Below are 21,142 nucleotides of genomic sequence, written 5' to 3'. Positions count from 1 at the left end.
TCCCCCAAAACTCAAAAAAGCTGGTAATTTCAACATCAGCCCTGGCCCGGTGTAGAGCCTGCAGCAGGAAAAAAAAAAAAGACTCATGATGAGTTATGGAAAAGCCTACTGGATTTTTAAAAAACAATTTCATTTCATTTACATGTCATGAAATTCACCTGCGGAAAGTGTACAAGCCAATGATTTTCAGTAAATTTAGCGAGCGGTGCCAAGCGTCCGCACGGTCTTGATTTCGGACTCTTCCATTTCTCCAGCAGGACGTTTCATGTCCACTTGGAGTCAATCCCTGCTCGCCACCCCAGCCCCCGGCAACCTGTACCCTTGTCTCTGTCTGTGCAGATTTACCTTTTCTGGAGACCTCATGCTAGTGGAGTCATACGCAGACTCTCGTATCTGGCTTCTTTCACTGAGCGTGATGGTTCTTTTCTTCTTTTTTTGAGGTGCATCCAGCGTGTGTCAGACCTTCCTTTTTAATAACATTAATACACAACTACGTTAATATAACCTAGTTAATTAACATTTAAGTAATATAAAATAACATCATTAGTATCATATACGACTACATTAGTGAATATATAACATTAATATAATACACAACTACATTCATATAACAATTAATGTAAGTAATATATAACATATTATTAGTATAATATATGACTACATTAATAACATAGTTTAACATATTAATATAATATATAACAATATAATGTACTACATTAATATAAGTTAATTAACATATTAGCATAATATATAACATTAATATACGACTACATTACTACAATTTAGTTGACATAATTAATATAATATGTAGTAACAATGTAATATACAACTACATTACTACAATATAGTTAATTAACATAATTAATATATAATAAAACTAATATACAACTACATTACTAAAATAATTAAGATAATTACTATAATACATAACATTATTGATATAATATACAACTACATTACTATAGTTAATTAACAATCTATATATGGTAACAATATACAACCACATTACTACAGTATAGCTAATTAACAATATAACAATATATTGTTATTAACAATATAATAATATATTGTAATATATTGTAATACATAATAATACAATAACAATATAATACAATAACATGAACATAATATACAACTACATTGCTACAATATGAACAACATATAGTAACATTATTAATATGCTTTACAACTACATTGGTACAATATTAACATACAAGTGATACAATAACATCCCTAATGTAACACAACCACACAAATACAAGATACAATGAATTAGCTTGTAGTATAATATGTAACAGGACATTATTGAATGGGAGCCGTGACACGTAATACTACCCGTTGGATGGATTATTGTGTGCACCCACTCACCTGTCAGTAAACACTTGGCTTGTTTCGGCACTTGGGCAGTCCCGCTGTGAACGTACCTGCACGCACTTTTGTGCACATGCACGTTTCCGTGTCTCGTGCACGTCCACCGAGGTGTGGAATAGCTGAGTCGTGTGGGAACGTTATGGTTTATGTCGAGTAACGGCCAGACTGTTTTCCAAAGGGGCTGCTCCCTTCTGTCCCCCATCACCAAGGTCAGAGCGTTCTGGTTTCCGCACTGTCCGTCCTTTTATTCCAGCCGTCCCTGTGTGAGGTGGCATCTCATCGCGGTTTCCATTTGCTTGTCCCTGGTGACGAGGGTCCTGAGCATGTTTTCATGTGCTTGTTGGCCATTCGTATCTTCAGGAAAATGTTTATTCATGTCTCCTACCTAGTTATTAGATCATTTATCTTATTATACAGCCGTATTCGTTGGCAAATGTAAACATAAAAGGATAAAATGCAATCTATTTTAAAAATAAAAAGAGAAATAAGTCTGCAGCTTTTCATTTTCTTAATGGTGTTCTTTGAAGTACAAATGCTTCGATATCTGATGATCTCTTCTTCTTTTTTTTTTTTTTTTTTTTTTTTTTGCAATAAATCAGGCTTTTCTGGTGACTTATGTAAAACAAAAAAATCCCTTCCTAACCCAAGATGACGACGATTTTCTCCCAAGTTTTCTTTGGAATGTTTTGTAGATTTATTGCTTATGTTTAGGTGTCTGAAAAGTTTTGGTTCGTTTTTGTGCCTGGTGTGAGATAAGGCGCTAAATCTGTCTTGTTTAGGTCTCTGGTGAATTTGTGGTTTGCTTTTGTGCCTGGTGTGAGATAAGGCTAAATCCTTCTTGTTACATGAGCACAGCCCTCTGTGCTGAACACTTCATTGCATGTTTAACAGGCTGAGAGATGGGGCCAGACAAAGCTGACCGTTCTGCAATATCATCCCAGTTTGGACCTTTCTGTAGATTTCCCCAGGGAGAGAAAGAAGGAGCGGGGTTCAGAAACAGCCCGTGCAAAGCTCCCCGTTTGTGTGTCTGCAGGCTGAGCACCACCAGCTATGGGAGGAAGCTGGGTTTCCAGGCCTCTCAAAGCAGATACTGCAGGGGAGGGGTTGTCATGCCCCTGGCGTCACTTCGCCTCTCTAACCGGTTGGGCTAGTTGCAAACATGCCCATCCTGAGTCAAGAGACAGACCCTGACTGAGGTCACCACGGAAGTGAACTTTAACCTGTCGTAAATGCCCTGCCCTCATCTTGGCCAAGAGTCTACGTGCAGATGTGCAGCTCTTTCAGATAGAGACGGAGCGTGTTCTGTCCAGTCTTAGGTCAGCTGTGTCCCCCGTGCATGGCCGGGTCCCTGCTGAGCAGACGTGGGGCTAAACAGTGCGTCCTTCCTCTTTGGGTCTGTGGGCAGTGCCCTGTCTCCCCTCCCACCTGCTTCACACAAGCTTTTCCCAGAAGCAGCGTGGGGCACATTCCCCCAGAAACGTGTAAAATGAAAGGCTGCAAACGTGAAATACTTACAGAGTTCCGAGAGGAAAGAGGTCAGACTCAAAACGGGAGCCTACAAGAGCGCTTTAAAGGATGTAACAAAGAAAAAAAAAAAAACAAGAAAGCCCCAAAGCAGGTTTTCTGCGGGAATTCCAGATGTTTAAAAGCCAGCTGGAACCTCTAAACGGGGAGCACATCTGTCTGTGGCCGAGGTTGTACAGGTCTGGTGCACGTTGCGGGTTTTGAGAAAACAGAGAAGATGGGCGTTCAAGTCTGTTTACTGTTTTACAGTTTTGGTTTCGATTTTTGTCTGTGTGCACGTACGGAGATGAGAAAAGCGACCCCCAGGGCATGCTCCTGGAAAAAGGGGAATGTAGATTTGTGTGGACTCTTGTCGCTCTTGCTTGGGTCCCCTGTCACGGTCCCTGTCTTTGGAGAAACGTGTTTTCCAGATTTATGGGGGTATAATTGACAAATGAAATGGTACATATGTAGGGCGTATGAGATTTGATATACACACACATGGTAAAATGATCCCCATCGAGTTAACCCATCCCCTGTTCTAAGCCGTCATCTCTGCCTCTCTTTTCTATCCCAGCATCCACTGATGGACACTTAGGTTGCTTCCGTATCTTGCCTATTGTGCATAAGGCCGCAGTGAACATAGGGGTGCATGTATCTTTTCAAATCGGGGTTCTGGAGTTCTTCAGCTAAATACCCAGAAGTGGAATTGCTGGGTCATACTGCAGTGCTAATTTTCTGAGGGCCCTCCCTCCTGTTTCCCATGGTGGCTGCACCCAGTTGCGTGCCGCCCGACAGGGCAGGACAGAGCTCCCTTTCCGCCACGTCCTCGCCAGCCCGTGTTCGGTCCTGACTTTGTGACGGCTGCCACCCTGACGATGGGACGTCATGTCTCACTGTGGTCTCCGTCCTGGCTGCAAGAGCAGAAGGGGAAGGTCCCACAGCACGGCTGCAGCCACGGCTTCCACAGGATGTTGCTCAGGGAAAACTGTTGGGGGACGGAACTCAGCGTCTTCCTGTGGTTCCTCACCGCCTCGCCCACCGTGGCGATCACCGCCTGGTACAGGGTCTCAGTGTCAGGGGAGAGGGGCCGTGCCTCGGAAGGGTCCCTGGAGAGGTCAAACAGCAACGGGGGGCTGTGCTGGGTCACTCCGTCCCCAGAACAGGGGCACACGCCTCGGCCGTAGCAGGCCCCAGCTCCCTCGGGGTGGAACCGTGGAGTCATGTAATGCACCTTCCAGAGTCTTCCCCCTGAATGCAAACAGGGAGGTGGGCAGGGAGCAGAAACCTGACTGATGGTAAACACCTGACCCAGGTACCAGCACTGGGGAACAATCATGCACACGGCACGGGACAGAAAAAGAGAAGGGAGAAGAATGCAGAGGGGGGTCGTGCACAGGTGTTACTAGCATTGTGACATCAGGGGGGGTGTGTATGTGTCCATGTGTGTACACGTGTGCTCCAGACACAGAGAAGCAAAGGGACTCGTCCAAAAGGGCTCGCTGTGGCCGTGTGGGGATTAGAGCCACAGATGCCGTTAGAATATGCGTGCCCCTTGCCCTGTGTTTCAATTGTTCAGTGTCCCCCTCTTACGTCTGCAAACAGAAGCGAGTAGCGCCTGTCAATAGCACGACTGGCAGAAGTCTTGCTATGTCCTCTAGGGGTTCGTTTGGGTACTTGGCAGATAATAAAGTCGATCAGAGCACGAGCGCAGCTGGCATGTGCCTTCCCCTGCAAACACGGCCAGCACCAGCCGTCACCCTCTCAGTGATTCTACTGGGTGACTCTTCTCTGGAAGAAGGGGATGTGCTTCGTGATGGTGAATTTCAGGTGTGAACATGGCTAGGACATGGTCCCCAGATATGTGGTCAAACACTAGTCTGACACGTCACCATGAAGGCATTTCTTTTAAAGATGAGTTTACCATTGAAGTAGGTAGGCTTGCGGTGAAGTAGATTGTTCAGCCTCCTGGGGTGTGCCTCACCCAATCAGTTGAAGGACAGAAGAGAAAAAAGGCCGAGGTTCCCCAGAGAGGAAGCAATTCTGCCTCCAGCATAGAAATTCTGCCTCAGATTCCAGCCTTCACACTCAAGATGGCGGCATCAGCTCTTCACTGCCTGGGTATCCACCCTGCAGATTTCACACTTGCCAGCCTCACTGCCATGTGAGGCAGTTCTTTAAAATCTCTCTCTGTATCCATCCGTCCAACCATCCATCCATCCATCCATCCATCCATCCATCCATCCATCCATCCATCATCCATTTATACACCCATCATCCATCCATCCATCCATCCATCCACCTACCCATCATCCATCCATCCATCCATCCATCCATCCATCCATCCATCCTACCATAATCCATCTATCCACCATCATCCATCCATCCATCCATCCATCCATCCATGATCCACCCATCCATTCACCCACCCACCCACCCATCTGTCCATCCATCATCCATGCATCCATCCATCATCCATCCATCCATCCATCCATCCATCTACCATCCACACACCCACCCATCTGTCCATCCATCATCCATCCATCCATCCATCCATCCATCCATCCATCCATCATCCATCCATCATCCATCCATCCCCCCCACTCACCCATCCCCTTGGTTCTGCCTCCCTGGAGAAGCATGCTCATATGAGCCCCCCAGAGTCGAGGGGAAGGTGTATACTTACTGTCCTTGTCATGCCAGCGTGCCGCGTGAAGGTACTTCCCGCAGTAATGAAAGAGGAAGTCGTGTGCCGAGTGCTCATCAGCTCCTTGCAGCAAGGGCAGCAGGCTGTGACCATCCATCACCCTGATTCAGTGAAGAGACCAGAGGAAGGAGTCAGACCAAGACCCTCTGGGCTTCTTGTGCACCTGGGCTTTGTCTGCACTCTGCAGGCGCCCCACCTAATGGCACGTGGCTCAGAGATTACATGGCTCCCTGAGCACTCACCAGGCTGTCAGGTGCTGACCTACATACATATCGGTGTTTTAAGACACAAAGTTACTGAGTTTCAGGGTTGTCTGAGATGCAGCATTACATCAACAGAACACACACAGACACACCCCCATTCTGACCTCAGATGTTAACACAAAGTCTCAAATTCCAGCTGGACTGCCCAAGGCCTCCCCCAGACCCCACGGTGGAGAGCTGGGGCTGCAGAAACCTTGTAAATCTTAACAGGGACGTTGTCACGTGTATACAAGAGCTGGCCAAGGGAATGTGACCCGAGGTCCTTCCTTCTAAAGAAGCTGTAATTTCAAAAACCACTTTATCTGAACCGAATGTAGGACTTGTCCTTACCACTCTACAGCACTTGATGCCTGTCGTTCTACTGAAAATTACGCTGTAATTGGGATGGTTAGGTTCCATGTGTCTACTTGGCTGGGTAAGGATGCGCAGGGATTTGCCGAAACACTGGTCTGGGTGTTATCATTCAGGTACTTAGTACTGTGTTTCCCTGAAAATAAGAACTCAATGGAAAAAAAAGCCCTAGCATGATTTTTCAGGATGACGTCCCCCGAACATAAGCCCTAATGCGTCTTTTGGAGCAAAAATTAATATAAGACCCAGTCTTATTTTTGGGGAAACACGGTGTGTGCAATCCACAGACCCTGACGAGACCAGATCCACCATCAGTGAGGGTGGGCCTTGTACGATTTGTTGAAGGCTTTTCCCAGCAAAGCCTGAGCTTTCCCGGATGAGACAGAATTCTGCCTGAAGACTGTAAGACACATTCTGCCTGAGTTTCCACCCCGCTGGCCTGACATATGGATTTCAACTTGCCAGCTTCCACAACTGTATGAGCCTTAAAGTAAATGTCTTATTTCACACACACACACACACACACACACACACACACACACACACACACACAGCATATATATTATAGGTTTTCTGGAGAACCCTGATGGAACACAAAGAAAATGCTTTCCTGTGATGAAAAGCTGGGGACAGGATCCCTGCCGTTATTTATTATCCCTCCCACTGGAGTATTTATTTGGTCCCGTAAGTGGAATCAAATCAAATCATTGATTTCTATTTCTTCTCCTATATTAGAGATGTTTTGGCTGTTTTCGAGGTGAATGCCATTTTAAAATCATATCTTTATAGCTCCATCCACGTGGAGGCACGATGGCATTTTAGTTACAGGGAGATGTTTTTCAATGCATCGCATTCCAATGATTCAGTCTCCCGTTTGTTACACTGAGCTCTGCCATTTGGCCCAAAGTGCACAAATGTGCAGCGTGACCCAATCTTTTATTTAAACCTATGCTTTCCTGAAGATGGTTATTGTAGGGTAGGCTGTCCCCTGCATCTGAGGACGGGAGAATTTTCTCAGTGTCCCTATGTCCTTGTAGCTTCCCCCCCCCCAAATGTGAAAGAGGGAAGGGAAGAGGTGTCAGGAGTCAGGGAGCAGGTGGTCTCCTCGTACATGTACCTGTCTTGGGGGACCTGGCCGCCCGCCAGCTGCACCACCGTGGGGAAGACATCCATCAGGCTGGTGGGCTCCTGGATCACCCGGCCGGCCGGGAGCACCCCAGGCCAGCGGACGATTCCCGGGACTCGGATCCCACCTTCCCAGCCTCCCATGCCTTTGCCACCTGTAAGCAAATGGCACTGTTAGGGCTGTCCAGGAGATCGTCCAGCCTACATACACCACGGGAAGGACATGTTCACCGTCTGAGAGCTGAAACGAGCGGGCAGAACGACCCCCCGTCCCACCTCGGCTGGCAGCCTGTTTGTCGGGACTCAGTGTCCTGGCTCCTCTCGGAATTGACTGCAAAAGCACCACAAGTGTGGATGGGGGGTTTTTACAGGTGCGTTTCCACAGGTGGGAGTCACGAGGATGGAATCTGTGACTAACACGATTAACTGTCAGACTTTTAAAAAAGAGCTATAATATAAAGATATGACACCCTAAGTGTGACAGCATCTACTGCAATACAAAGGTATTACACACACTGCCCCACTAATGCTTTTTATTTTTTTTTCGGTAAGTGCGCAATACATTTTTATCTTTTTTTATTATTATTATTCGTTTCAGGTGTATGCATAGTGGTTAGACATTTATATAACTTACCAAGTGATTCCCCCCAATTAGTCTAGTCCCCACCTGGCACCACACAGTTTTTAGAATATTATTGACTATATTCCATATGTGGTTCTATATAGCCTATGACAATTTTTTTTTTTAAATTGTAGTTCACATCCAATATTATTTTACATTAGTCTCGGGTGTACAGCATAGTGGTTAGACATTTATCTAAGTTATGAAGTAATCCCCTGATAAGTCTAGTCCCCACTTGGCACCAGACACAATTATTAAAATATTATTAAGCATATTTCCTGTGCTGCGCTTTACATCCCCAGGACTATTTTGTGATGACAATTTGTACTTCCTAATCCCTTCTTAATTATTTATTTGTACATCTTTTTCTTCTTTTAAAATGCAAACCCTTAAGGGGAAGGCATGTGTCTTCATCTCTCTATCGTGGCAGCTAGGCAGGCAGAAGGAGGTCCATAATAGATGTTCAAGAAACACCCTTTGAAAGAGCCCGCTCTTTCCAATGTCCACCTGCCCTGCACCCTTCACTGCTGGGACCCATGTGCTTGTCATGAATCTGTCCTCGAACCCCAGGGTCCATCGGTCTTACCTCTGTAGATGCCGTTCCATCCGCCCAGCTGGCCGTGTTCACTTCTTGCCTCTAGATGTCCTCCGTGGTCAGAGGTGAAGTACGTGAACGTGGTGTTTGTCAAACCATGTTCTTCAAGGGCATTCAGAATTCTACCTGTAGGCAAAACGGAATGTTTCACAGCAACGTGAGGAAGCTAGCATCAGCGAATGCAACACAGTTCCCCCTTTCTACGTAAGTCACCCCTTGCTAAAAAGGGACCCCAGTCCCCAGGAGGCCACGGTGATGAATGAAATCACAAAGTGTGAAGGCATACATCATTAGTCTCCTACGGTAGGGTTCAGAGACCTGCTTACAAAGATAGCAATAATATGGAAAACACATAAAGCTGGCAGGTCTTTCGAACATGCTATGAATGCATGTACACAGATGTCCATAATGATAAATGCCTGCGGATGGGGACGTGGTGAAAATGTGGGTGTCCCAGGGATGTCCCATGCAGCAGGAACCCAGGACCATGGGCATCTCTGGGGGGTTGCCATAATATGGCCAACACTCAGCAACGCAGAGCCATCTACAAACCATGTGACTGCTTTAACCCACAGAGACCACGGGACCTCAAAAATGCAGAAAATAAAGCCTGTGAACTGCATGGGCTTTTGTAGCCCTACAAATGCAGGTTGTTGAAACCTTTTGTAACCCACCCTCCTCTTCTGGGTTTACGTGCCGCTTTCCTTGTTGCGGGATCTCTGTGCCTGTCTCAGGACACGCCATCATGTACTGCAAAGATTTCCATGCCTACATTTTCTTTTTCAAGAGTCTACAATCTTTTTGGTTCTCTCCAGGCTGTCTCCGCGCCAGAGAAGGAAAGCGATTTTGAAAAAATACCAACATTGCTTCACTTTCCGTAATGTCTCCCGATGGTTTTAAACAATGGACTTGGTGGGAGGATCGTTTCTGTGCAGAAGGAGACTTAAGAAATCAGAAACACTACACAAGCACATACAGGGCACGGAAGCATTTCCTCCCTCTTCTTATTCTGTTCCGCAACGTGGTTCACAGTGAGGTGGCCAACGCATTGCTTACCTTCACAGGGAGGCCAACAGTGAGTAATGGTCGGGGGTGCCCCTGCTCACCTATGACCCAGTCCATCTCTTCCACATTGTCACCATATAAGCCATGCTGACTCTTCCCAAGGAACTCTTTTGTGGTTACCAGGGGGATGTGTACATGCAACAAAGAAACGAAGAGCAGGAATGGCCTGTCCTTGTTTCTGAAAGAAGAAAAACACCCTTGAAACATCACGGCATTCGTGTGAGCGAGATGTGATCCATGGCGTTACAGCAGAGACCCGAGTCCTGGAAACCCATCCCTCTAAAAGGCTGAATTCTTCAGACCCATCTGCTGAGAAGGCCAGTGTATAGAATCCCAAAGATGAAAAAGAGACTCAGAGGCTCTGAGAACTCATTTCCTCTTTAAAATGGGATGGTTTAAGATGGGCAACAGACACATGAAAAAATGCTCAACCTCATTAATCATCAGAGAAATGCAAATAAAAACCACAGTAAGATAACATCTCTCCCCAGTCAGAATGGCTATCATCAATAAATCAACAAACAACAAGTGCTGGAGAGGATGTGGAGAAAAGGGAACGCTTGTGCACTGTTGGGATTGCAGACTGGTGCAGCCACTATGGAAAACAGTATGGAGGGTCCTCAAAATATTCAAAATAGAATGACCTTATGACCCAGCACTTCTACTCCTGGGTATTTATCTGAAGAAATCCAAAACACTGATTTGAAAAGATATGCAAACCCCTATGTTTACTGCAGCACTGTTCACAATAGCCAACATATGGAAACAACTGAAATGCCCATCAATAGACAACTGGATAAAGAAACTGTGGTGCATTTATACACTGGAGTATTACTTGGCGATAAAAAGAATGAAATCTTACCATTTGCGACAACATGGATGGACCGAGAGGGTATTATTCTAAGTGAGAGAAGTCAGACAGAGAAAGACAAATACCATATGATCTCACTTATATGTGGCATTTAAAGAACAGAACAAATGAACAAACAAGACAGAAATAGACTCACAGATACGGAGAAAAACTAATGGTTGCCAGAGGGAAGGGGGTTAAGAGGATGGGTGAAATAGGGGAAGGGATGAAGAAATACAAATTGGCAGCTGCAAAATAGTCACGGGGATGTAAAGTACAGCACAGGGAATATAGTCAATAATATGGTGATAACAGTGTATGGTGCCAGGTGGGGACTAGACTTACCGAGGGGATCACTTCATAAGGTATATAAATGTCTAACCACTATGCTGTACACCTGAAACGAGCACAGTGGTACCTCGGTTTTCGAACGTAATCTGTTCCAGAAGACCGTTCAAGTTCTGAAACATTCGAAAACCGAGGCACGGTTTCCCCATAGAAAGTAATGCAAAATGGATTAATCCGTGCCAGACCTTTAAAATCAACCCCTAAAACTGAAAATTTAGCAAGAATTTTACTACCTAATGATACCATAGATCCATAAAATTTACGGCGTTTGTAAACCGAAATGTTCGTCAACGGAGATGTTAAAAAACCGAGGTACCAGTGTCTATAATATTATATGTCAACTGTAATTGAAAAATAAATTTAAAAAAATAAAAAAGGGGAAAACCATGATCATTTAATTACCTTTCAATATAGGAAATGGCTTCCTTTAGCAGGCGACTGGTCGTTCTTTCCAAAACCATGGGCTGTTCTGTGATATCATGGTTTCTCATCAGGATACAATTCCAACGACCCACAAACCCAAAGCTGCTGTACCAGGAGACGAAAAACAGGAAGACCAGGCAGGCCAGACCCATGACTGCTTTCCAGGAAACGGAGATGAACCCACAGGTTCTGCCAGCAGCAAGCGTCAGAATTCCCAGCACCATGAGCTGGGTGTAGTGACAGAGCTGTGCTCTCAGGGACGCATCCACTTCCGGGAGCCCGCCTGGGTGACAGTCGTTGACAAGGGTGAAAGGCATGCCATAGAAATAGTCGAACCCGTGGTTGAGTGGGTGGTGGCAGTGGTCTGTGCGGGATTCACAGTTTACCCCCTGGTGCCACTTTCCTGAAGATAAAAGCGAAAAGTTAAGAGAAGAACGTACATTGGAGGTACTCTGTTGGATAAGATACAAATCACCGTCGCAGGATAATTTGGATGTTCTCATGGGAACGGAAGTATGAGTGGGGAGGAGGGTGGTAGAAGAGGGTAAACATGGTCAAATAAATGGTGATGGAAGGAGAACTGAGTCTGGGTGGTGAACACACAATGGGATTTATAGATGATGTATTGCAGAATTGTACACCCGACTCCTACGTAACTTTACTAACAATTGTCACCCCAGTAAACTTTAATTAAAAAAAAAAAAAGAAAGTATGAAACAGCAACATTTGCAATATAAAAGGAATATAGTGGAAATTTGAAACAGCAAAGAAATGTAATGGAAATTTGAAAAAAGGAAGGAATAAAGTGCATTTGATACTGGTGTTTAAATGGATAGATAACCGTTCATGAATACTAATGAACATATCAACGTAATGATAATTATAAAATGATTCACAGTTAAGATTTTCTGGAGCGTGGAGGATTACAAGCTTGCAAGCCAACATCATTCTGGCTATTACATAATTCACAAAATATCATTGATTTTTTTTTTTTTTTACCTAAAAGCAAACCACTTGAAAACGGGAGATGGCTGTTGACTAATCTTATGCCAGTGAAAGTAATTGTCTCCACTCATGACTAATCGAGAAGCTCTTATAGATATTTCCCCCCCAAAAGCAATGACTGTTATAACAATGTCACAGAGATGGACTATGAGGAACCCAACGTCTTAAACTCCAGGACAATGTCCAAATAACTTGATTGTCCATGGCACTTTCTGTCTATGTAACGTGCCTCAGACCCTCAGGCAACTCACTCTGAGGCACGAAACAGAATAAATAAGGTTCCGACCTACTGATGGACCTTACCTCCATGTGTAGACCATACACCAGGTCTCTGCTCCCCCTCTTCCCTCCCACCTCTCACACGATGTCTTCACAACCTGCAGGAATTTATTCTAGTTCCAAACCCAGAGACCTACCTTTATTTCCCTGTTCACATTTCAGAAAATGAAAATAATGAGCTGGGGTAAAGAAAAGTATGCAAATGGATCTCCCACCTCAAAGGTTTTCTACCACTTGGAACGTGAGCCTTTTCCAAATACAGATCGAGTGTGAGGACCAAGAAATAAAGACTCTGGGTGGCTGGTTGGCTCAGTGGTTGGAGCACGGTGCTCATAACACCCAGGGTTGTTGGTTCGATTCCCACATGGGCCAGTGAGCTGCGCCCTCCACAACTAGATTGAAAACCACTTGACATGGAGCTGATGGGTCCTGGAAAAACACACTGTTCTCCAATATTTCCAATTAAAGAAAAAAAAGAAAGACTCCCATAAGGAATGGGTACATAGGCCTGCCAATTCTGGTAAACACAAAAATCAATCCACGTATCCAGTTTTTTTAAAAAAGAACTCTACTCAGAGTAGGACATTTAAGGAAGGCTATGAGGTCTGACATATTGACCCGACAGTAGTGAGTTGGTAATGTAATAATCTAGTCCATCCTTCTTAGAACTGAAGAGAGAAATAAAGATGAAATTGCAGATGTGTAAAAAAAAATCCTTCAGAAAGCCACTGGAGATGGGATATGCTATAGACTGAATGCTTGTGTCTCCCCAAAATTCATATGTTGAATGCTAACACCCAATGTGATGGTATTAGGAGGTGGGGCTTTTGGGAGGGGATTAGGTCATTTGGGCTGTTATAAACTCTCTTAGGTGTGGTGCCGGAGGCCTGCAAATTAAACTGCCAAAAGACAGACTGATGACATTAGTGCCCTTTATAAAAGAGACCCCACAGATCCGACCCAGTTATCCCATGACCGTGGTGTTGGCGCAGACCACCTCATCCTTTGGCCTCCATTTCTAGTGTGTCAGGTGGGGTTCCTACTTCTAAACCCTCAGGCTGAACAAGGAATGAAAGCAGCGAGAAGCATGTGACAAGCAGAGAGTCGGGTACATGGCAGGTGGGCACCTTTCCCTCCCTTTCTGTGCTGGTAACTGGTAAACAAGCAGCCTGATGCTGGCGTCCTTAGAAAAGCCACCCTGCCAGCTTGTCCCTTGGCTGGTGTCTGTGAACTGACTATCCAGAGGGTTCATGTCACCCCCTCAATGATACGCTCAAACTGTCTGCACCAACAGTGGTTCATGCTGAATACCTCCCTCCCTTCTGGGACATGAGTCTGGCTAGGGGCCAGGCAGTGGGTGCCCACGGGACCGGCTCCCAGGAGAAGCCCTGGGTGGCTCTCTAAGTAAGTTTCTCTGGTGACGACATGTCACATGTCACAAGGTGTTGCTGGAATAATTAAAACATCCTTGTGACTCCCCTGGGAGAAGACTCTGGAAGCTTGTGGCAGGTCTCCTGCAGATGTCACCCACGTGCTGTTCCCTTGGCTGATTTTCTCTGTACCTGTTCACTGTCATATGTCACGCTGTGACAATGATGGTATGCTCCGGGGGTCCTCCTGGTGACTTCCCCAGGCTAAAGGTGGGCTGTGGACCCCCCTAACCCTCCTTTACAATGAGGGACCTTGGGACCGTTCCCTGAGCTTGCTGTGCAAACCAAGCCAGTGACCCTGAACTCTGAGGGTTCCAAGGTGGCATGTGGCCATTTGGGATAAGACCGTTTCTAGACAAGTTTCTGATAAATCAGGAGAGGAGATTAATCTAGCCAGGGAAGGAAACAGGTCAATCTAGCAAGATGCTGAATGTACTTGTCAATGACAAAAATTCCGACATTGGAAACAAGCCGAGAGAGGGGTCTGATGGATCGGGCACCGGACTGCGGTTCTGACACATCCCCTCTTCCCTTTGTAGGACTACAGGTTCTTGTCATCACTGATATTCAAGGTGACCGACTGGCATGAGCCTTACCTATGAGGCCTGTTGCGTAACCTTCCCGCTGCAGGATTCTTGCAAATGTGGTCTCATTCTCAGGGAGCCCTCCCGAGCCAGCGTTCCACTGAAGGGCTCGGTATCTGTCACTGGCTTCCATGCCTGTGGGGTGGACCAGACAGGAAGCATTCGGTTTCTGGGGGATGCAGTGGGGGCTCTCAGCCGGGAATGATTCTGCACGCCCCACCCCCGGGGACACTCGGCAATACCAAGAATCATTTTCGGTTGTCACACTGGGGAGGAGTGCCACTAGCATCTTGCAGGTGGAAAAACCGTACAGTGGCCCAGAATGCCACCACAGAGAATCAGCCAGCCCAAATGTCAGCAGTTCAGAGGGTGACAAACGTTGCGACTTTGCAGGGGTCTGTTTATCTATTTACCTTCTATCTATCTATCTATCTATCTATCTATCTATCTATCTATCTATCTATCTGTCATCTATCTATCTATCTATCATCTATCTATCTATCTATCTATCTATCTATCTATCTATCTATCTATCATCTATCATCTATTTACCATACGGATTGTCAACCAAAGGTGATTCTGCCCCCCAGGGAACTTGGCAATGCATGGAGTCATTTTTGGTTGTCACAAATTTGGTGGGAGGGGGGTTATTTGCGACTAGCTTCTACCAGGTGATGACACTGTGGCCACCTGGATAATCCAGGATAACGTCCCCACCTCCAGCTCCTAAACATGATCACATTTTCAAACTCAGCTCTGCCACATAAGAAAACCTTCATTCATTCTGGGCATTGCAATGTGGCATCTTTGGGGGGGGGATGCATTACTTAGCCCCCACCCACCCAGAGCCCGTCTGAAATCCTGACTTCACATCAGTATTCATGCAAATATTTAAACCAATCAACAAAACATCAAACATAACCAGCTACCACAGAACAGCCTCAGCCTTCTGAGTTCCCAATGACCACAACGTTTTCTCTTTTTCTTTTGGTATGAATACATAAAACACAGTATTTATGTAACTGTAGGATGACAACACCGCAGATTATGTTTTTACCACTTTCCTTGTATCTCAACCGACGATTAAGGACAACCATCGGTTGACACGGATGTGGCCTTCTCTCGGTTGTCCGCACAACACCTACCTGATCGGAGAGAGTGTCTCCCCGTGAGGAAGGCAGCCCTGCTGGGGGTACAGAGTGGGGCGGCCGCCAGGTGCTGGGTGAGCCTCACGCCTTCCTCTGCCAGTCGGTCGATATTTGGCGTCCTGAGCAAAACACATATGTGTCACTCTCAGGAAAGGGTACATGCATCCAGCAGGAGACGCCCGTGTGGGAGGCGTCAGGATGGGCTGGGTCATACTTCTAAACCATCATCCGGTTTTAGAATTACTTGGGTTTGGGTCCCCAGCAGGGGCAGGGAGCCACGTCTCCAACAGTGTGGTTCGGAGCCAGAAAAGGATGGTATCTCACAGGAACTGGTGTGGTTTGAAGCCCCCACCAGCACCAAAGGACAGAACACCTGGGCTTTCTTTTCACTTTGTCCAGGTGTAGGTGACCAGCGGGAGAGGAAGGGCTGTGGCTTCAAAGCTGTCAGCAGTCAGACATCAAAAACTAGACTGGGACACCCCCTTACAAAGTAGGAACCCCGACAGTCAGCTTTCCAGTTGAGATCATGTGTGTTGCTGCAGGATACACATAATCTACGGCCAAATCTAGTTCTCGGTATATGTTTTTAAAGTCCCTCTGGAGTTCAGAATCGTGTCTACACTTTTGAAAAGTTGGGGAAAATAGAAAGGAGAGAAAGAAGGACAGGCCACACAGACCTTGGGGGCCCATAGCGGACCCCTGATTTAGAATGCAAAAGCGCGCCCAGCATACTTCTGCGTTTTTGAACAGCGTGGTTGCTGGAACAACTGCCATGGGATGACCTTACCAGGGGAAAATGGCCTCTGTGCTAGAAGAGTCTGAATGACGTCATACTAGTCACTGATAGATAAAGTGAAGGATGGTTTGGAGTAAAGGATCTGAGATGAAGTCGTCCTGGATCAGGGGTCCCTGAACCCAATGACAGTGTCCTCATCAGAGACTGAAGAGGAGGGACACAGACACAGAGGAGACGCCACGTGGAGACGGAGGCAGAGATGGGAGGGACATGGCCACCAGCCCAGGGACGCCTGGAACCCCCAGGAGCTAGAAGGGGCAGGAGGGACCATTCCCTGGGGCCTCTGGAGGTAGCGTGGCCCTGGGACACCTTGATGTCACACTCCTGGTCTCCAGGACTGGGGGACGATGAGTTCCTGTTGTTTTAAGCCACCCAGTGAGTGGTCCCTTGTTAAGGCAGCCAAAGGAAACATACACCCACCCACCAGGGTTCTATGCTGTTTGAAAGGTGTAGGACTCTTTTCCTGTCCAAAACTAACTTTCTTGGTGTTGACATCTGATGCACTGAGGAATTTCCTGCTTTCTACAGGCACATTTTAAATGCATCGTTCAGCCAAATACACAGACACTCACACACTGCAGGAGCACCACCAGTGCCACCAGCCCCTCCACCAGCACACTGTACCTCAGTGTATCGTTCCCATAGCAACCTAGATCCCCAATGCCAAGATCGTCTGCCATTATCAGTAGAATATTTGGTTTAAAGGCACTGGCTGCTTTTAATTCGCAAGTCCTCAGAAGCAAACATACAATGAGTAGAAGTGACAGACTGTTCCTGGAGAGAAAACCAAAAGGCAGAAATAAAGGCGTATACTTTGGAATAAAAAGTCAGCATTTCAAACCCTTTTGCTGGGCAGGGCTAGGCATTTCCACTACATTCGGGTTCAACAAGGGATGGCATCTAGGTTTCGATTCCTTTGTTCCAATTGCTTGCATAATAACACTCAACTGCAGAAAACCGAAATTAGCTCGGTGTGCCAGAGTTAGGTGTCTTTTTTCATCTGGGCCCCTGTTTCCCTTCACATTGTAATTTACGCCACTTCAGATAAAATCTCACTAACGGGAAGGCGATGAGGTTGAGCGCTGCCGTTGGGGGCCAAGGGGCCTGGCCGCGCCTTCCCCAGGTCCCCGGAGTGGCCGCGCCTTAACCGAGGCGGAGCAGGGGGGGTCTGGGTGGGGGCAGCATTTACAGTTGAAAAGGATAAATGTGCGATTGAAAGTACCCCAGACACCCCCCGGAGATACAGCTCGGCTGTTCAGATCGCATAGTTACTGCACGAGTTTGGAAAGCTGGTTGCCGCCGAGCAGCAAGAGCGCACGAGAGCGCGCGTAAAGGGACTTGGAGCGGAAGGGGCGGACCCCGGGCCCTCCCCGCCCCATCACTCGCAGGGACGCGAGGCCGGGGGAGCTCTGATCCCGGCTGAAGCGTGTCCCGGGGTCTTCAGCAGGGTCCCCGGTGCCGTCCACGTTCCCCGATTGAGCCCTAGCCAACCGTGGCTCGCAGGGCGTAACCGCCGCGCTGGGGGGCGAACGGGGCGTGTCTTGGAGAGTGCAGTGCGTTGGGGGTGGGGGGACACAGGCGGGACAGGAGGTGTCGTGGGGGTGGGGGTGGGGCGCGGGGGGGGGACGTCAAGGCCGCGCTCTGAGGGTGCGGGGAGGGGCCCACGGGGGCGTGTCTTGGAGAGTGCAGTGCGTTGGGGGTGGGGGGACACAGGCGGGACAGGAGGTGTCGTGGGGGTGGGGGTGGGGCGCGGGGGAGGGACGTCAAGGCCGCGCTCTGAGGGTGCGGGGAGGGGCCCACGGGGGCGTGTCTTAGAGAGTTGGGGAGGACCCCGCCAGGCCCTTTTACACCCCCTCCTCCTTCCTCTTACTTTCTCCCTTTTTCCTCCATTCCACTCTCTGCCTTCCTTTCTCCACCTCTCCTTCCCTTTACCGCGTGGGGGCATCTTGCCCATCCCAGCTCTTCTGTCCCGCCTCTGGGACAAAACCGGCCCACAGCTGCGTTTTGGTGAATCCCGGAAGCACAGCCGGGCTTTCCGGGAGGCCCACGCTCGCGCTGGGCACCCCTCTCCTCTTCCCCCACCCCGTGTCCCCAACTCCAAGCTCGAGTGGGGGCTGCTTCCCGGGGTCCCGCGCACCTGGCGGCGGGGGCAGCACGTTCCCTGTGCACCCTGGGTCCCATGGCGAGTGCAGGCTGGACGCGCTGGACCTTGCCCTGGGCGCTCCGCGTCCGGACCGCCCACAGAGCGGCAGGATCTGCGGGGTGGGGCCCCTCCTGCCCTAATCCCGTTAATCCAGAGCCTCAGGGAATTAGTTTTAGAAACAGGTTTTCCTTGCTTCCAAGCGACTGGGGTGGGGGTGGGGCGGGCAGCCCGGGAGACTGGAAAACAGGAGGAACTGATTGTCCCGGCTGGGTATGGTAAGCTCCCTTTCGCCGTCTCACACCCCGTCTTGGGAGTGGCCTGGTGCAATCAAGCAACCAGGATGCCAGATTTCTACCCTATGGCCGCGGGGTGGTGGTGCTGGTGGTGGTGGTAAATGTGAACTAGCCTGGTTGCACTCTCACCCACAGGTCACTGGGGTCTGCCTGGTGGTCATATCCAGGCCCTGGTCCCCCTGAGCTGCCCTGGAAGCAGTTCTCTCTTTACCTATCCAGTTCAGTCTTGCATTTTTATCAGATGGTCACTGGGAATGGTGTTTACCGAAAGTCTGGGGTGTGGGGTGGGTCTCTCTAAGTCCCCGGGGCCGTTTGTTGAAAACCCAGTCTGGAGGTCCACCCTAAGTTCCCTGAGTTAGCATGCCTAGAAATGTGGCTGGAATTTCTATTGGCAGAAAACACGTTTGCGTTCTTCTGCTTACACTTATTGGGGTGACGGTATAGCAGCTTTAATTCCTAGGCATTCTTCGTTGCTTCTCCTGTTGTCCCGCCGTCCCAGGCTCCCAGGTGCAGGACTTTGCAGCTGGGTTGCATTTAATACCCCACGGATGGTGTAAGTTGAGGCAGGAGGGAGGACGCCAGGGGCCAGGAGCCCAGACATAGAGCTCGGTATGGAGGCTGGCAGGGACGGAGTCCAGATTTGACCCTTTGATGAAATTCTACATTGGACAGAAGCAAGGTTCCTCCAAACTGCAGAGCCTTGGGGAGTCTTGGGCAAGGTATGGGAACCAAGCACGGGCTGTCATGAGTGAGTGTTGAGGAGTGGCAGAGGGGGGTGGGGCGGTAGGAGCTGGTACCCCACAGGCTCTCTTTGGGGGAGCTTGTAGGGGTGGGGGAGGGAGGATGAACCTGTTCCTATGGGTGTGAAGTGACTTTAAGAACATGGGGTCTCCCGTGGCTTCAAAACCATTAGGGACAAGGGTGTGAACGGCCCTGGGGGTTGAGGGGACCAGGCACAGCTTATTCTGAACAGGTCAGAGGGGGGTGAGGGGGACAGGTATTCAGGGCACAGCTGGCTGAAAGAGCTATGTCCGTGTTGGAGAAACCATGGCTGTGGGCAGGGAGCTGGGGTCTGGGGTGAAGCTGTTCCATCATCCCTTTCTTTACCCCAAAGGGGAATCGACTCCAGGCAGAATTAGGCAGAGATGGATGTGGTTCTGGCTGACAGGTGAGCCGCTGTGTGTCTTGGAGGCTGGAGTTTCTCTGTCTGTCGCCTGGGACAGGATGGTTTGAGGAGTGTCTTTGGGTCTGTAACCAGGTCAAGGTGACTTGTTGCAGCCCTGGGTTTGGAGAGCTGGGAGAGAGAGAGGTGTTACTTGCATCTGGAGACAGAAAGAACTGTTGGAAAGCCAACACCTCTCTCCCAGGCCCCAGTAGAGAATGTGCAATGGACTGAATTGTGTCCCTCCAAGTTCATACATTGCAGCCCTGACACCCTGGACCTCAGAATGTGACTGTACTTGGAGAGGGGTCTGTAAAGGGGATTAAGGTAACATGAGGTCACTAGCGTGGCCCTTGTACAATAGGACTGTGTCCTTATAAGAAGAGATGAGGACACAGACACACACAGAGGGACGACCATGTAACAACACGGGGAGCAGACGGCTGTCCACACGCCCAGGAGAGAGACCTCAGGGGGGACCAGCCCTGGGACACCTGGACCGAGGCTCAAGCCTCCAGGACCAGGAGAGATACATGTCTGTTGTTTGCCCAGGCTGGGGTCCTCTGTTACGGCCGCCCTAGCACTAAGCATGTGTGTGTGTGTCTGTGTCTGTATTGTGTAGGGACAGAGGGGGTTGGGGGTAGGGGTCTGGTATAGAATCTCCATCTCGCTCTCCTGCTGATACCCCGTCCTGGGCAGGTCAAGTGCAAAGCCAGTGGCAAGGGAGTTGGACGTGCAATGATGTCCAGCACAGAGTGAGGAAGAACATTGAGTATCCAGCACGTGTCCCAAATTCTGAGTTTGCCCAGATCATTAGGGAATATCACTTGGAAATAGTTCCCACTTGAAACATGCTCTCTCCTCGTCAGTGTTGAAAATGATGAACCTATGCGTTTTAACATGGTCCCAATCATGCTGTTAGGGCCAGTTAGTCCCCTTGGTGTCTGCCAATCCTTATAACATGGAAACTGCTTCCCTTGTGGGTTGGGCTCTCTATGGGGACAGAACATCCTTTGCCAGGTGGGGATGGGGGCTTTGACGAGATACCCCACTTCCCTGCTGTGTGGCCCGGCCGGCCG

General features: G+C 48.3%; 1 protein-coding gene across 3 annotated transcripts; it reads right to left on the bottom strand.

Annotated features, from left to right (window-relative positions):
* Positions 1 to 1,958: 1,958 nt before the first annotated feature.
* On the bottom strand, positions 1,959 to 18,765 carry ARSD (arylsulfatase D). 3 transcript variants are annotated; one of them, XM_081041888.1, is made up of 10 exons: positions 18,603 to 18,765; positions 17,090 to 17,239; positions 15,667 to 15,788; positions 14,534 to 14,656; positions 11,203 to 11,626; positions 9,644 to 9,780; positions 8,529 to 8,663; positions 7,313 to 7,475; positions 5,561 to 5,682; positions 1,959 to 4,125 (listed from the first exon to the last, which is right to left on the bottom strand). In XM_081041888.1, exons 1-10 carry the CDS (start codon positions 18,644 to 18,646, stop codon positions 3,761 to 3,763), a joined length of 1,785 nt encoding a protein of 594 aa, XP_080898014.1. In that variant the 5' UTR covers positions 18,647 to 18,765; the 3' UTR covers positions 1,959 to 3,760. The 3 variants fall into 3 exon arrangements, with proteins under 3 accessions (XP_080898014.1, XP_080898016.1, XP_080898015.1); XM_081041890.1 differs by having other exon boundaries at positions 1,959 to 3,983; positions 18,603 to 18,695; XM_081041889.1 differs by having other exon boundaries at positions 18,336 to 18,640.
* Positions 18,766 to 21,142: the final 2,377 nt, after the last annotated feature.

The sequence above is a fragment of the Rhinolophus hipposideros genome, assembly GCF_964194185.1.
Source record: "Rhinolophus hipposideros genome assembly, chromosome: X".
NCBI lineage: Eukaryota > Metazoa > Chordata > Mammalia > Chiroptera > Rhinolophidae > Rhinolophus > Rhinolophus hipposideros.
The sequence above is the reverse complement of the archived record's forward strand: the minus strand, read 5'-3'. Positions and strand labels throughout refer to the sequence as shown.